This window comes from Dreissena polymorpha, chromosome 9, assembly GCF_020536995.1.
Source record: "Dreissena polymorpha isolate Duluth1 chromosome 9, UMN_Dpol_1.0, whole genome shotgun sequence".
NCBI classification, from domain to species: Eukaryota; Metazoa; Mollusca; class Bivalvia; order Myida; family Dreissenidae; genus Dreissena; species Dreissena polymorpha.
The window spans coordinates 102,874,265-102,890,533 of NC_068363.1; the positions used below are offsets into that span (position 1 = coordinate 102,874,265).

Consider the following 16,269-nt stretch of genomic DNA (forward strand, 5'->3'; position numbering starts at 1 on the left):
GCTAGTGAAGATAACATGCTGTAAGCATTTGCTAGTGAAGATCACATGCTGTAAGCATTTGCTAGTGAAGACCACATGCTGTAAGCACTTGCTAGTGAAGATCACATGCTGTAAGCACTTGCTAGTTAAGATAACATGCTGTAAGCATTTGCTATTGTAGATCACATGCTGTAAGCATTTGCTAGTGTAGATCACATGCTGTAAGCATTTGCTAGTGTAGATCACGTGCATTAAGCACTTGCTAGTGTAGATCACATGCTGTAAGCATTTGCTAGTGTAGATCACGTGCAATAAGCACTTGCTAGTGTAGATCACGTGCATTAAGCACTTGCTAGTGAAGATCACATGCTGTAAGCATTTGCTAGTGTAGATGACATGCTGTAAGCACTTGCTAGTGTAGATCACATGCTGTAAGCATTTGCTAGTGTAGATCACATGCAGTAAGCATTTGCTAGTGTAGATCACATGCAGTAAGCACTTGCTAGTGTAGATCACATGCTGTAAGCATTTGCTTGTGTAGATCACATGCTGTAAGCATTTGCAAGTGTAGATCACATGCATTAAGCACTTGCTAGTGTAGATGACATGAAATAAGCAATAAGCAAACCTGTTTCAGGTTCCGTTGTATGTTGGGACTGTGCTATGTGGTTGTCTGGTTACTGTTTCAGGTTTCGGCGTGTGTTGGGACTGTGCTATGTGGTTGTCAAGGTGAAGCTTCTGGTCGTTGTGGAGCTGGGGGTGTTCCCGCTCATCTGTGGATGGTGGCTTGACATCTGCTCTCTTGTATGTATCTGGAACTTGCTTCAGTATTCAATAGGAAAAGAACAGAAAATTGTCTTTAATGCATCCAATCAGAAAAAAAAAGTAATGTCATGTGCCAGTGTACAGCAATTGTTACCAAAAAATGTGTGTGTATACTTAATGAAAGTTCGAGACAAAGTAAGAGCATATTCGGACAACCTTTATTTGGTGTTAGGGGATATGGCTTGACATATGCCATCTTGTATGTATTTGGTACTGATCTCAGTATTCAAAAGTTCGACCTTTATTTGGTGTTAGGACTTGACTTGACAATTGCCCTCACAACAAGTCTCTCGTATGTATCTCTGACTCAGCTCAGTATTCAATAGTGCCACCTTCATTTGGTGTTAGGAGATTGACTGGATATCATTCTTTACACTTGTATGTGTGAGTTACTCTTTTAACTTGACTCTTCTTGATACATGAAAATAAGTTTTTCTATTCAACACTTTCAAACTTTTTGACCCAACCCCGTTACATTATAAGACCAGTTTTCACAATTTTTTTGGTTGATTTAGTTACACACACACCCTACCTTTTTGTAGTCTATGTTTGACGTGACACTGAAGGACACAAAGACTAGTTTTGACAATTTTAGCTAGTGTATAATACTGCATTCCCCACCATCCATTCTTGTAGTCATTATTGCACAAGACACTTCCATTTGTAGTCAATGTTTGACGCGACCCTGAAGGACCGCAAGACCAGTTTCCACGTGGCCCCTGGGACTTCCATGTTCATTCACTGGCTGGTGGGAATGGTGTACGTGTTCTACTTCGCCTCCTTCATCCTGCTATTACGAGAGGTGCTGCGTCCTGGCGTGCTCTGGTTCCTGAGGAATCTCAACGACCCCGAGTTCAACCCAATCCAGGAGGTACAGATCTCACACAGTACTATTACTACTATGTAAACTTAGGATCAGCCTCTCTCAGTGAAAACAGGGCTTAATGCATGTGCGTTAAGTGTCCCATTGTCTGTGATAAGCCTGTGCAATCCATCATAGCCATACAGGCTACCACACACATTAATTCGTATGGAAAAGTATTATCAGCTATGTGGTGGGAAAACAAGGGTTATTGCATGTGTCTAAAGTGTTGTCCCAGATTAGCCTTTGCAGTTGGTACAGGCTAGTCAGGGATAACTTTTTATGGCCTTGACTGAATTTTCATTCAGAAGAGATTTCCTGTGAGCAAGAAATTCCATAAAAGTGGAAAGTGTCGTCCTTGATTAGCCTGTGTGGACTGCACAGGCTCATCTGCATCAACCCACATTAAGGCACATGCATTAAGCCCAGTTTTCTGAGAAGGGGGCTCATAAAAATCATTAAAACAAAAAATTGTTAACTTTCCTTAATTCTGCTCACCTGAGCACAATGTGCTCCCGGTTGCCTCTTGTGATCACCTTTTGTCTGTCGTGTGGTGTGTGGTGTCAAAATTTGTGTTGTAAAATGTCTTAAGACCGCATTTATTGTCTGATCTTCATGAAATTTGCTAAGAAGATTTGTGCCAATTTTATCTTGGAATTTTGGACAAGTTTGAAAATGGTGCATGGTCGCTAGGTTGCAGGGCATTTTTGTCCCCTACCGGTTTCACCGGAGGTGACTTATGGTTTGCGCTCTGTGTGTCTGTCTGTCTGTCTGTCTGTCTGTCTGTCTGTGAGTCTGTCTGTCACACTTTTCTGGATCCTGCGATAACTTTAAAAGTTCTTAATATTTTTTCATGAAACTTGAAACATGGATAGATGGCAATATGGACATTATGCACGTCATTTCATTGTGTTCCTACGTCAAAAATTATGGTTGCTATGGCGACAAATAGACTAGAAATACTGCTGGAAATGGTGGTTTTCTGGATCCTGCAATAACTTTAAAAGTTCTAAATATTTTTTCATGAAACTTGCAACATGGATAGATGGCAATATGAACATAATGCACGTCATTCCATTTTGTTCCTACGTCAGAAATTGTGGTTGCTATGGCAACCAAAAAAACAATTCTGAAAATGGTGGAATTTCTGACAATGGTGGAGCTGGTAGGGGACCATATTGCTTGACAATAGCCTTGTTCCTTATATGCTATACCCGGGTAGTTAAACCTTCATAACATTCTAGAGACAACATTTATTTTCCAATTGGCATGAAACTTGGTCAGAAGACTTGTCCTAATGATATCTTGAACGAGTTTGAAAATGGTTCCAGTTGCCTTAAAAACATGGCCACCAGGGGGTGGGGCATTTTTCCTAATATGGCTACAGTAAAAACTTGATAATGCTTATAGTCACATTTATAGTCCAATCTTCATGAAACTTGGTCATTTGTTCTAATGATATCTTAGATGAGTTCGAAAATGGTTCTAGTCTGTAGAAAAAATATGGCCGCCAGGGGGGGCGGGGCATTATTCCTTTTATGGCTATATTTATCCTTGTTATCACTCTAGAGGCCACATTAATTGTCCGACTATCATGAAACTTGGACAGAAGATTTGTTTTAATGATATCTTTGGTGAGTTTGAAAATGCTTCAAGTCTGTTGAAAAACTTGGCAGCCAGGGAATGGGGCATTTATCCTTATATGGCTATAGTAAAACCTTTTTATTACTATAAAGGTTGCATTTATAGTTTGCGCTTCTTAAAACTTGGTTAGAACATTTGTTAACCAGGTTTTCCGAAGGAAAAAACTTGTTATTAGATTGGCTATGTCGCAGCAGGCTGGCGGGCGGAACAAGCTTGTCCGGGCCATAACTTTGTCGTTCATTGTCAGATTTTAAAATCATTTGGTACATTTGTTCACCATCATTAGACGGTGTGTCGCGCGAAAGAATTACGTCAATATCTCTAAGGTCAAGGTCACAATTTGAGTTTGAAGGTCAAAAATGGCCATAAATGAGCTTGCCCGGGCCATAACTTTATTGTTCATTGTCAGATTTTAAAATCGTTTGGCACATTTGTACACCATCATTAGATGGTGTGTTGCACGAAAGAATTATGTCGATATCTTCAAAGTCAAGGTCACAATTTGAGTTTGAAGGTCAAAAATGACCATAAATGAGCTTGTCTGGGCCATTACTTTGTGATTTAATGTGAGATTTTAAAGTCATTTGGCACATTTGTTCACCATCATTAGACGGTGTGTCGCGCGAAAGAATCACGTCGATATCTCCAAGGTCAAAGTCACAATTTGAGTTTGATGGTCAAAAATGGCCATAAATGAGCTTGTCTGGGCCATTACTATGTCATTCATGGTGACATTTTAAAATCATTTGGCACATTTGTTCACCATTATTGGACGGTGTGTCGCGCGAAAGAATTACGTCAATTTCTCCAAGGTCAAGGTCTCCACAACTGAAAATAGATAGATTTTGAAACAGCTATGTAACTATGAACAATCAGTAACAATGCACATTTTGATTTTTGAGTTGTCTCTCTTTATCAGACTTTTTTTTCTTATTGAAATCAAGGTCAATTATACACAAGGGGGTTAACAATACACATTTTGAATTGTCTCCCTTTATCAGACTTTTTTTCAACTGAAAACCTGGTTTTGTGACAATTTTGTCCCTTGTTCTAATGATATCTTGGGCTGCACAGAACAGGTAATTACCTTTATATCTCAGTTGAGAGACATTGGACCTTTCGAGCCCTCTTGTTTATATATACTTTAGGAATGTGTCTTTTTTGTAGTGAATGTTGTTTAAAAGTTTCAATGCGCAGTCATTGTTTCAACAGAAACTGTTGGAATTGCAGTAGACATTTAGACATCTGATATAATTTTCAGTTACTGTCATAAGTATTTGCACTTGGCACTTCACATTCTTTTAAATGCTGCCAATGATCCAAACAAAACAATCAGATAAAACGTCCTCTCTGTGCACTTTCAGATGATCCACCTGCCAGTGTACAGACACACGCGGAGGTTCATTGCCTCGGTGATTATATTTGGGAGCACAGTGATGCTGATGCTATGGTTACCTGTGAGGGTGATCAGAAAAGTGGTGCCGGGATTCCTGCCCTACAATGTCATGTTGTCAAGGTAACAGTATGCCAACCTGGTGAATTTAACCCATTTATGCCTAGCATCTAGAAAAAAAGGCCTTGGCAAACAGCGTAGACCCAGATGAGACAACGCATGATGCGGCGTCTCATCTGGGTCTGCGTTGTTTGCTTAAAGGAATTTCTGTAAGAAATATTCTAAATATAGAAATAAAGATACTAGACATCCCTAATTTTGGAAACAAATTGATCCAAATTAGAAGGATGGGAGAGTCCACTAGGCATAAATGAGTTAAGCTGCAGCATATCAGGGCCAGGTTGCTGAAAACTTTAATGGCCAGTTCAACTAAAAGCCATTTATTTTTTGAGTCAAGTTATTTATGTGACTTTATTGTTAGCCCTTCAGTATAATGTGTATATTGTCAACACATGTGTTTGCTCAAATAATTTGCATATGTATGATTATACTTTTGCTTTTCAAATAAATGACCTTTTACATACTGTTAAAGTTTTAGCAAGCGAGTCGAGATATTTTTAATGAAAAGTAATTGAAAGTCAACATTTTTATGTTTAGATGCAGAGCCAAGTGAGTGTTATATTTAAGCATAGTTAATCATAGAGCAAAGATATGTCAGGCAAAATAAAATGAGGAATTTTTTAGTAATGATCATTTAATAATCTTAAATAGGAAATTTAAGCAATATTCCCTCCTCAGTTTAACAGTTTTTAAATGGACTGGATTCTGGGAATATTGGCTCAATGCATGTACGTAGACTTTAATCCCATGTCACAGTCTCCACAAGCAAATCAGGAGCGACACTTTCCATCTAAAGTTGGATTTTCATTGAGAAGTAACTTCTTTAAAAAACAAAAAAATGAGACAAGCAGAAAGTGTCATCCCTGATTAGCATGTGGGGACTGCACAGGCCAATCTGGGATGACACATAATGCACATGCATTAAGCCCAGATTTCCCAGACAAAGGCTTTAATTATTGACAGTGAACCTTTTCACTTATTGATGCTGAGCTAACAGAGTCTTGTAGTTCATCATAGTTTATCACAGAACATCTATATGTAAGTTGAAATAACGTGAGGAATTGTTGAGTAATGCATCTTGAATAACCTTATTTGAATTTTTAGCAATATTCTCTCTTTCAGTTTAACAGTTTGTATATGAACTTGGTTCTGGTATAGGTGGGCTCAATACATGTGCATACAAATGTAATGTGTTCCAGTGTGCACATGCTTATCAAGTTTTTACTCAAATATTTACGATAAGCTGTTTGACAAAAGTGTGTTTGACATGGGGGGGGGGGGGGGCTGCCTAGGCTTTTCTGGGATGACACATAAGACACATGCATTATGCCCAGTTTTCCCAGAACCTTGCTCCAATTCTTCTCTGCACGTGTTCTAGCGAGGCGCCAGTCAGTGAGCTGTCCCTGGAGCTGCTCCTGCTGCAGGTTGTGCTGCCTGCCCTTCTGGAGCAGGGGCACACGCGCATGTGGCTCAAGGGGGTTGTTAGGGGCTGGACCATCGCTGTGGCCTGGGCCCTCGACCTGCGGTCCTATCTCATAGGGGATGTGGCCCTCAGTGAGCAGGTAACATATGGCCTATAGAAATGACTTTAGGACAGGTTTTTCAAATCTTAAATGGACAGTTAAGCAAACAGCTGATAATTTTGATACAAGTTATTTATGTGACTTAATTGTCAACCCTTTAATATATGTGTTTATTGTGGAAATAATTTTAAGTCATGACAGCATAGTCGTTATAACATGTGTTTCCTTTAACACTTCTGTTACTATTCTATAATATAGTGTTATACCCACCGTTACAAAGAATACTGAAATTGCTAATGGTGTGTGTCCTTCTATTGTCTTTTGACAGAAACTTTGCCAATGGTGTATGTCAGTCTGTGTATCCTTCTCTTGTCTTTTCACAGAAACTTTGCCAATGGTGTATGTCAGTCTGTGTGTCCTTCTCTTGTCTTTTGACAGAAACTTTTCCAATGGTGTATGGCAGTCTGTGTGTCCTTCTCTTGTCTTTTCACAGAAACTTTGCCAATGGTGTATGTCAGTCTGTGTGTCCTTCTCTTTGTGTTTTCACAGACACTTGGCCAATAGTGTATGTCAGTTTGTGTGTCCTTCTCTTGTCTATTGACTGAAACTTTGCCAATGGTGAATGTCAGTCTGTGTGTCCTTCTCTTGTCTTTTGACAGAAACTTGTATATTGGCATTCCCTTACACTTTTTATTGTACAACATTCAAACTACAGGGCACTGTTCCTTATATTATGAAGTTGTTCATTTTTTTTTATCATAAACACTAGAAGGATATTATGAAGTTGTTCATTTTTTTTTTATCATAAACACTAGAAGGTTTACAAGTTATGCCATTTTTTAAACTTAGACATTGTATAATATGAGGCTACATTGGACAACATGCAGCATTGTTTGGATTATTTTACGACTGCAACGATAAAACAACACATTACTCCATTTAATTAGTTTAATGACCCGATTCCAAAATATTTTGCCTCCCAATAAACATCACAAAAATGTAATAGAATGCACACAATATATTATACGAGTAAAAAGTGGGATATAAAAGGCCGCAGCGAAAATACAGCCGGTGGTAACCACGAGCCCCGAAAGATCGGCTACTCACTCGTGGAAACCTGTTACTTTGAAAATATTACTACCGGAGGTGGATGAGCACACGTTAAAATTACAAAACGTGAAGTAACACCGTTATATTAGCAACACCGCGTACCCAAAATACAAAATGCTCATGCTAATCAAGCGACCGAACTAGGAAGAACCATATACTTTGCTGGGCTAAACCTAGTTCTACCAATCGCTTGAACATTGGATCACACTTTTACATGATAATGCTATGACACTTTTAATGACACACTTATACTTTTACTTGATCACTACACTTGTGATCGCACATTTTTCGCACTTGCTAAAATACTTTGTACCTTTTACATACTTAATCGGACATTGATCACTACACTTGTGATCACACTTTTGCCCACTTGCGATAACACTTACTTGATCACTACACTTGTGATCTTTTACATACTTAATCGGACATTGATCACTACACTTGTGATCACACTTTTTGCGCACTTGCGAAATACTTTTACTTGTACCTTTTACATACTTAATCGGACATTGATCACTACACTTGTGATCACACTTTTTCGCACTTGCGATAATATACTTAATTGGACATTGATCACTACACTTGTGATCACACTTTTTTGCACTTGCGATAATACTTTTACTTGATCACTACACTTGTGATCACACTTTTATCGCCACACTTGCGATAATATTACTTGTACCTTTTTACATACTTAATCGGACATTAAAATACAACTTATCGCTCAACCAGCGATTTGACAACTAAACGTTTTTTACCCTACGGTATTGCTACTATTTTTTTTTTTTTAAGCTTAAACTTTAATAACTTGGAATTACCCGAAAGGACAAGGATGATAAACTACGCAAGTAGTCACAGAGTCCATTCATATAAATGTATAAATGCGCATGCCCATCTGACCCCCGGCAAACAGAATTTTCTGCCACAATAAATTTCACAAATTTATCCCCCACAAATTCTAGATTAGCCCTTTAACAGAACTTTAAGATTGTAATTGTATCTATAGAAACCAGTAAACAACATTTGTTTCCGTGAAAATAAATATTATTAATTTATATTCAGAAATTAATAAGTCTTTTTTTCCTCTTTTTTATTTGTGACAAGTTCTTTTTTAACCACTTTAATCTGATTAAGTAAACATCATTACATTTTATTGTACATATATCTCTTACAAGATCCTGCTACCACATGTTAAGCAAGTCTGTTTCGTGTATTACAGGACCATGTAATCCAGGGAGACCAGGCCCAGGCTCCACCCCCACAGCAGCCACCTGCCAACGAGGCGGTCCCAGACCCTAACCCAGCCCCTCAGGTGGCACCTGACCTGGTCCCTGAGCCTGCTGCAGCAGTAGAGGCTGCACCTGTAGACCTGGACCTTGCCCCTCCCCTTGAACATGCCCCTGGTCCTCTACAAGCCCTGCCCCCAGTTGATGCCCCAGTCCCACCTGCCTCATTACAGGCCCCTCCCCAGCCCCAGATTCTGGCACCTCCAGTAATACAGGTCCCTCCCCAAGTACAAGCTGCTGCTCTCCCTGGCCAGGCAGCTATTCCCCAAGTTCAAGCCCAGCCAGCTATTCCCCCAGTTCAAGCCCCTATTGCCCCAGTTCAAGCCCCAATCCCCCCAGGTCTTGTCCTTATTCCCCCTGTTCAAGCCCCAGCCCGCCAAGCCCCTATGGGTCTAGGGGACGCCCACCAGGCAATGCTCCAGGGCGGGGGAGCGGTAGGATTCCAGTCATACAAGAGACCGCCCTTCTTCTTCTGCAGAGTAAGTCTTATATCAGTAGCCGATTTTCACATTATGTTATGCTATGCAGTGAAATAAAGAAGAATATTCATTGAAACGATCTTAACAAAACACAGACTTCATCACACTGTAAAATTTATGTTATGAAAACTGAGTATAGTGCGTATATGTAGTGTCGTCCCAGATCAGCCTGTGTAGTCTGCACATGCTAATCGGCGACAACACTTAAAATTGTATGGTACTTTTCGTTTTATGTGGCTTCTTAAGGAAAAAACAGTCTAGGCAGAAAGTGTTGATCCTGATTAGCCTGTGCAGATTGTGAAGGCTGATCTGGGACGTCACTTTATGCCCATGCATTTAGCCCAGTTTTTCCAGAGCGCGGCTCATTTGTTCCTGCCTTTCAGATAGCTGTCCTAGTTGTGTTGATGTGTGCCACGTTGTTTGCTACCAGTGTGGTGTGTCTCATCCTGCCAGGTAGGCTCACCAGTCACCATCGAGTCTCACGCCATGTGCTGCATCATGCGAAAAAGGGTCTAATGCCATATACACCCAGAGTAGCTCCATACCAGACTTGGTAATTGTGCAGTCTGGTCTGGAGCTACCCTGTCAGCCATAAAGTTTAGCGAGGTCTTCGAGTCTCACAAGTGGACAGAGTAACGCCTAGTCTAGAGTAAAGCTAGGCCAGATGGCTTAACACCCATTTTCCCATGAGGCGGGTCAAATGGTACCAGATACAAGTTTGGGTCAGAATTCACAATTGTCAGATGAAGTGTAAACTGATGCCCTAAATTCAGATCAGTGCTAAATCTCTTTACAGTTTATTGTTTTTTTTATTTTGCAAACTGATTGTGCTTTACTTGAAGTTTCAGTAAATGTGCCTTATTCTCTTACCATTGCACTGTTTTGTATACAAATTAATCGTTTGGTTATAAAGACTATAGCTTATTTTTTTTACTTCTGGTTGAAGTGTTTTGGGGTTGCAAGGTGAAGTTGCTATGTACAGGAGGCATATAAATATAAAGATTTCATTTAATATATCTGTGACTGGTTCCAGTGTTTTTACTTAATGCCATCTATCTGTGACTGGTTTCAGTTTTTTTCGGTCGCAAGCTGATGTCTCTCTGGATGGGGGAGGCGAAGATTCACGAGCTGTACACAGCAGCTTGTGGGCTCTACGTGTGCTGGCTCCTGCTACGTATTGGCACTGTCCTCTACAACTGGATACCACAGGGCACCGCAGCCATACTCAACAAGCTCAAGGAGTGGCTAATACTGGTGAGAATCATGCAAGCCTTTGTGAGAATTATGTATGACTTTGTGATAATGATGTGTGACCTTGTGTGAGAGAATAATGTGTGACCTTGTGAGAATGATGTGTGACCTTGTGAGAATGATGTGTGACCTTGTTTGTGAGAATGATGTGTGACCTAGTGTGTGAGAATGATGTGTGACCTTGTTTGTGAGAATGATGTGTGACCTAGTGTGTGAGAATGATGTGTGACCTTGTGTGTGAGAATAATGTGTGACCTTGTGAGAATTATGTGTAACTCTGTGCGAGAATGATGTGTGATTTTATTGGAATGATGTGTGACCTTGTGTTTGAGAATCATGTTAGACCTTTTGCGTGAGAGTGTTGTGTAACCTAGTGTTTGAGATTGATGTGTAACATTGTGTGTGAGAATGATGTGTTACCCTGTGTGTGTGAGAATCATGTGTGACATTGTATGTGCAAATTATGTGTGACCCTGTGGTATGATACAGTTTATACAACATTAGACATTTTGTGCTTTATCATGTGATTGGGAACAGTCATGTGATGGAGCCCAGTAAAGTGCTGTGGCCTCATTGAATATGAATTTGCTTAACCTCAAGAAAGGAAAACAGTCTATTCAAGTTTTATCACAATTTATTACTTCTGAAAATGAACAACAACTGATGAAATAGTTACAAAAACAACAGCACATATGTTTTTAGTCATGAAAACAACTAAGTTAAGATACGAACCAAAAGAGGTTTTCCGCTTTTTTTATCACATATGATCCCTATTATTCAAATTCTTCCTGTGGTTAGTCCTCGTACAATGTTTGTGGTGCTATTTTCTTTCACATCGTCAATCCCCTAAACTGAAAGTTAAAATATCTTGGTAAATTGCAGATTTTCAATACACTTTTTGTTCACCATTATCTACAAGTTCCTTAGTAACGTGCCCTTGAGCATAGCTGAGTAAGAAGTGCGGGGTAATAGTGATATGTGTTATTTATCTCTTGCAATAAAAGGAGCCATAGTTCTGGGAAAACCGGGCCATATGCATAAAGTGATGTCCCAGATCAGCCTGTGTAGTCTGCTCAGGCCCAGATCAGCCTGTGCAGTCATCTCAGGTTTTAGGGACAACATTTTCCACCTGCACTTGATTTTTTGTTTACAAAAAACCTCCTTAAACTAAAAATACCATTAAAGCAGAAGATTTGTCATTAATTAGCCTGTGCAGACTGCACAGGCTAATCTGGGACAAAACTTTACGCACATGCATTAAGCCCCGTTTTCCCAGAGCAGGGCTCTATTGTATATCTCCTGTCTTTTCTCATAGGTCTTCTAGAAATGCTGGGTATTAGCCATGTTGGTTACAAATCTCTAGTAATAACATTTATTTGCCCCTCACAGGCCCTCAAGTCCCTGTTTGTGTCTCTGATACTGATGGGGGTTGTCCCCCTGCTACTGGGGCTGCTGTTTGAGTTGGTTGTTGTGGCCCCTTTAAGGGTCTCCCTTGATCAGACCCCTGTCTTCTTTCCGTGGCAGGTACGTAGATACACCTTTTTGATTGTTTGTTTGGAAGCGAGTACCAGGTACTTGCTAAAAAACCTTGTTGGATTATTCCTTAAACATATCTGAAGCTACTTAGTTAAAAAAAATGTATAGTACAAATTTATACCAAAAATCTTGAAACATAAGCATTATGCTGATTTTTGATAGGGCTATGAAAAATTAAACCATTATTTAAAAATTCAAGAACAAAGTTTTATATTTTTCAGGAAAAGGAGATTATATGGAAAATATGATTAATTGAGGATATCTAATTACGTTTTTTTTACTAGTGATTTGACTGTATATTTACTGATGTCTGATTTAGGACTGGGCGCTAGGTGTGCTTCATGCGAAGATCATCTGTGCTGTCACCATGATGGGGCCTCAGTGGTGGCTCAAACGAGTTATAGAACAGGTGAGTAGACTTGGCTGTAGCCTTACAATTGGAGGTTTAAATACCTCATCTGAAGTATGAGAAACAGGTTAACCCTTGTCGTTGAAAAACCCGGTTTTGTGCATGTGCGTTAAGCCAGACTAAACACGCTAAGCTGAGTAGACTCTTTCTGCTGTTATTGTAATTATTGTTTATAGGAAGTCTCTTCTTAGTGAAACCCAGTCTAGGCAGAAATAGTCGTACCTAATTAGAATGTTCAGACTCAGACTGCAAAGGCTAATCTGGGACAGAAATGCATTAAGCCCTGTTTTCCCAAAGCAAGGCTAATATGCAGTATTACAATAGGATTGGTGCTTTAGAACAGCCAATCAAAATGTTGGGTTTGTTGATGAACAAAAACAAGAGTGTTGAGGCAAAGTAAATGGTCATATAAGTGTTGAAACTGTTTTTATTATACTCCCCAATACCAAATAAAGGATGGTACACTGGAATCTTCCCTGACATCTGTTAGTGTGTCTGTCCGTCCATTGTCTGTCTGTATACACAAATTTGTCTTCTGGCATTCTCTCACACAGTGACTGTTTTCAGCGTACACAAATCAAACTTGACAAAGTTTTGCTCCTTCTTCAACTTAGACTTTTATAACATCATGCTACATATTACCACATATTGCCATATAGGGATGATTCTTTGCCCTTTTTGAGACGCTTAAAGGTTTAAATTAGTAAAGGTTGCTGTAAGGTGTTTCCATAATCAACCTGTGTCTATTTGCTGCCTGAGGGCCTGTGGTTCAAGGGCAGTCAGGGCTGATAAAAAGTGTCCAACCCTGCTCTGTTATATTTGGATGTTAATAACAAAAGATAATCATCTGTTCTTGTATATATCGTAAAACAAACTTCATATTGTTGTTTATTAGCCTATTAACACCTAATTATCTAAGCTTAGTCATAAAGTAAAATCCTGGGTAAGAAATCTACATTGACACCATTGACTGTTTTCAGGTGTACAACGACGGAATCCGAAACATGAATCTCAAGTTCATCCTATTCAAGCTCTGCTTTCCTGTCATTGCGGTTCTCGGCATGTCTCTTTCAGTCCCATACTGTATAGCGGGAACCATCGTGCCAGCTCTAGGTAGGAACCATAAGAACCTGTCCTAGATCATAATTGTTAACAAAACAAAATATTCCGGACCTTCACATAATATGGTTCTGTATTCTTGATAAATAAAAAGGAAAATTAGCCTCAGAATGTTTAGACTTTTTTATACATCAGATTTTTTAATGCGTCAAAAATTGCTAAATGTTTTAAGCTCACGTGAGCACACAGTTTCAAAGGTAAGCTTATGTTATCAGTCATGTGGTGTGCATCAAATTTAATTAAGCATGTTTACACTCGCGAGGTCACATGTTTGTTCATGTAACTTGTTCAGAGTGTTTATCTTGATGTTAACCTTTTCAAAGTTTAAATTTGGGTCATTTATGTCTAAAAACAAAGTAACCAGGTTTATTTTTAGACAAGCATTGTTACCACTCTAGAAATATTAATGTCTCAATCTTCAATCTGTGTCACGTGTCACATAAACAAGATCACCTGGTCAAAACTTAGATAAACTTTTTTATTGTAAATTTTTAGCTTGCTACCACTCAATAGGCCACTTGTTTGGTTAATTTTTGATAAAATTTGTTCACAATGTTAATCTTAACAATATCATGGCCATGTTTGAATTTGCTTCCAAAAACTAAGTCACCCAGTGAAATCTTGGAAAAACATTATTACCACTTTAGAAGCCACATTTATGACTATATCTTTATGAAATTTGGTCTGAATGTTTATCTAAACTCATTCTAGGTCATGTTGAATCTTGATCATTTGAGTCGTGTTCTGAGAAAATTGGGCATAATGCATGTGCGTAAAGTGTCCTCCCAGATTAGCCTGTGCAGTCCGCAAAGCCAAATCAGGGACGACACTATACGCTTTTATGGTATTTTTAGTTTGAAGGAAGCCCCTCTTTATCGAAAATCAAGTTTAGGCGGAAAGTGTCACTCCTGATTAGCCTGTGCGAACTGCACAGGCTAATCTGGAATGACACTACGCACATGCATTAAGCCCAGTTTTATCACACTAAAACTAAGGTCACCATTTCAGATCTTAAAGAAAAACTTTCACTGTGCAAGCATCATTTATGACAGAAGAATGGTTATCTTGACAAAATATAGGTTAAAATTAATTCCAGGTTACATGTGGCCCAAAACTGGATGCCCAGGTCATATCTTTAAAAATCGTGTGACCAATCTAGGAGTTTCATTTATAACATAATCTTGATGAAACATGCTGAGAATGTTTGTCTTGATCTATTGTATAAAAACAAGGTCAAAACTTAGAAAAACATTGTTACCACTTTAGAAGCTTAATTTATTGCGCAGTCTTCAATAAACAGTGCCAGAATGTTTTTCTTGAATCAGATTCAAGTGGTGTAAAAAAACTGTCACCAGGTAAATCTTCCACATTTCTTATATCTTGAACTCAGATTTAAGGCCATAAGGGCCCTGTGATTTTCTGCAAAATTGGTCCTGTGCCAGTACAAATATGACCAAGGCAACCATTGGATTGTGAACCTTGCATGTTGGTGTTAAAGCTCATGTCATTCACTCATTGGGGATATTATATCAATTAGAAAATGTAAAACTTATGCTTTCAATAAAATCCAAATGTATGAATGTAATATTACACAAATTGTTGTTTTTTTTCACTGTCAAATAATTAAGGTATTTGCAGATTTCCTATTTTGCTTTTCAGGTTTTGACTTTGCCACACAGAATTTCGTACTTCGTAGAATCTACCCATTCTTGTTGGCCTGTGTGGTGTTTGTGTTTGTATGTGTGTTCCAGGCAAGACAATTCAAACGTCTATATGAGCACATAAAAAATGATAAGTAAGTATTGGTTGTGCTAAAGCGCATATTGCCAAGGTTTTGAAATGTGGTTATTTTTATGACCCCGAAGGAGGGCATATAGTGATCGGACTGTCTGTCTGTCTGTCTCACTTTTTTTTAAATGCGCATAACTTCTATGTCGCTTCAGATGTAACCTTCATATTTTGTATGCATTTGTATATGGACAAGGCCTTTCAATACGCACAAAAATTTCGACCCTTTTGACCTTGACCTTAAAGTTAGGGTCCGCGTTTAGGTTTCGAAATCTGCGTTTAGGTTTCGAAAAATGCTCATAACTTCTATGTCACTTCAGATGTAACCTTCATATTTGAATTGCATGTGTATATGAACAAGGCTTTTCAAAACGCACAGAAATTTTGACCCCTTTTACCTTGACCTTGAACTTAAGAGTCCGCGTTTAGGTTTCGAAATCTGCGTTTAGGTTTCGAAAAAGCGTTTTTCAGGGGCATATGTCTTCTGATGGAGACAGCTCTTGTTTATAGATTGTTATAATACTTATTGCGCATTGTTTAAAATTACATTAACAACATTATGTGCCCTAATCCTCGAACATTATATGTGTCATTTTCATCAAACGTTTATAGCTTAATTATCTCTAAGTGCAATAGCACTTTTTGTCAAGAATGTTTAATAATGTAAGGAATTTTTGTCCTTAGTTAAAAATAACATATAGTAAGGATTGCAGTTTTCTTGTTTTTCATGCTTATAAACAATTACATTATTAATTCAGGTCAAGTAGAATACCCCGTAGAAGATTTGTGTGAATAATTATTTAAGTTTTATGTCTAAAATTATGTTCAAATTATGTTTTTAAATTTGACGAAAAATATATCAGATGTAAAACAAATGAAAATTTGAGCCGCTTCATGCAAAAATGTCCAGAGATATGCTGGCAACATATGCCATAAAGCTCATAA

General features: G+C 38.6%; 1 protein-coding gene across 4 annotated transcripts in view; it reads left to right on the forward strand.

Moving 5' to 3' along the window:
- The window catches only part of LOC127844545 (E3 ubiquitin-protein ligase MARCHF6-like), a 60,260-nt gene that overhangs the window by 38,510 nt on the left and 5,481 nt on the right, over positions 1–16,269 (forward strand). For all 4 annotated transcript variants that reach the window (XM_052374890.1, XM_052374892.1, XM_052374888.1 and 1 more), the window contains exons 13-23: positions 669–783; positions 1,472–1,675; positions 4,675–4,826; positions 6,202–6,385; positions 8,676–9,221; positions 9,605–9,674; positions 10,294–10,475; positions 11,862–11,996; positions 12,328–12,417; positions 13,398–13,530; positions 15,196–15,331. In XM_052374890.1, coding sequence (XP_052230850.1) covers positions 669–783; positions 1,472–1,675; positions 4,675–4,826; positions 6,202–6,385; positions 8,676–9,221; positions 9,605–9,674; positions 10,294–10,475; positions 11,862–11,996; positions 12,328–12,417; positions 13,398–13,530; positions 15,196–15,331 — 1,947 coding nt within the window. The remainder of the gene's footprint in view (positions 1–668; positions 784–1,471; positions 1,676–4,674; positions 4,827–6,201; positions 6,386–8,675; positions 9,222–9,604; positions 9,675–10,293; positions 10,476–11,861; positions 11,997–12,327; positions 12,418–13,397; positions 13,531–15,195; positions 15,332–16,269) is intronic.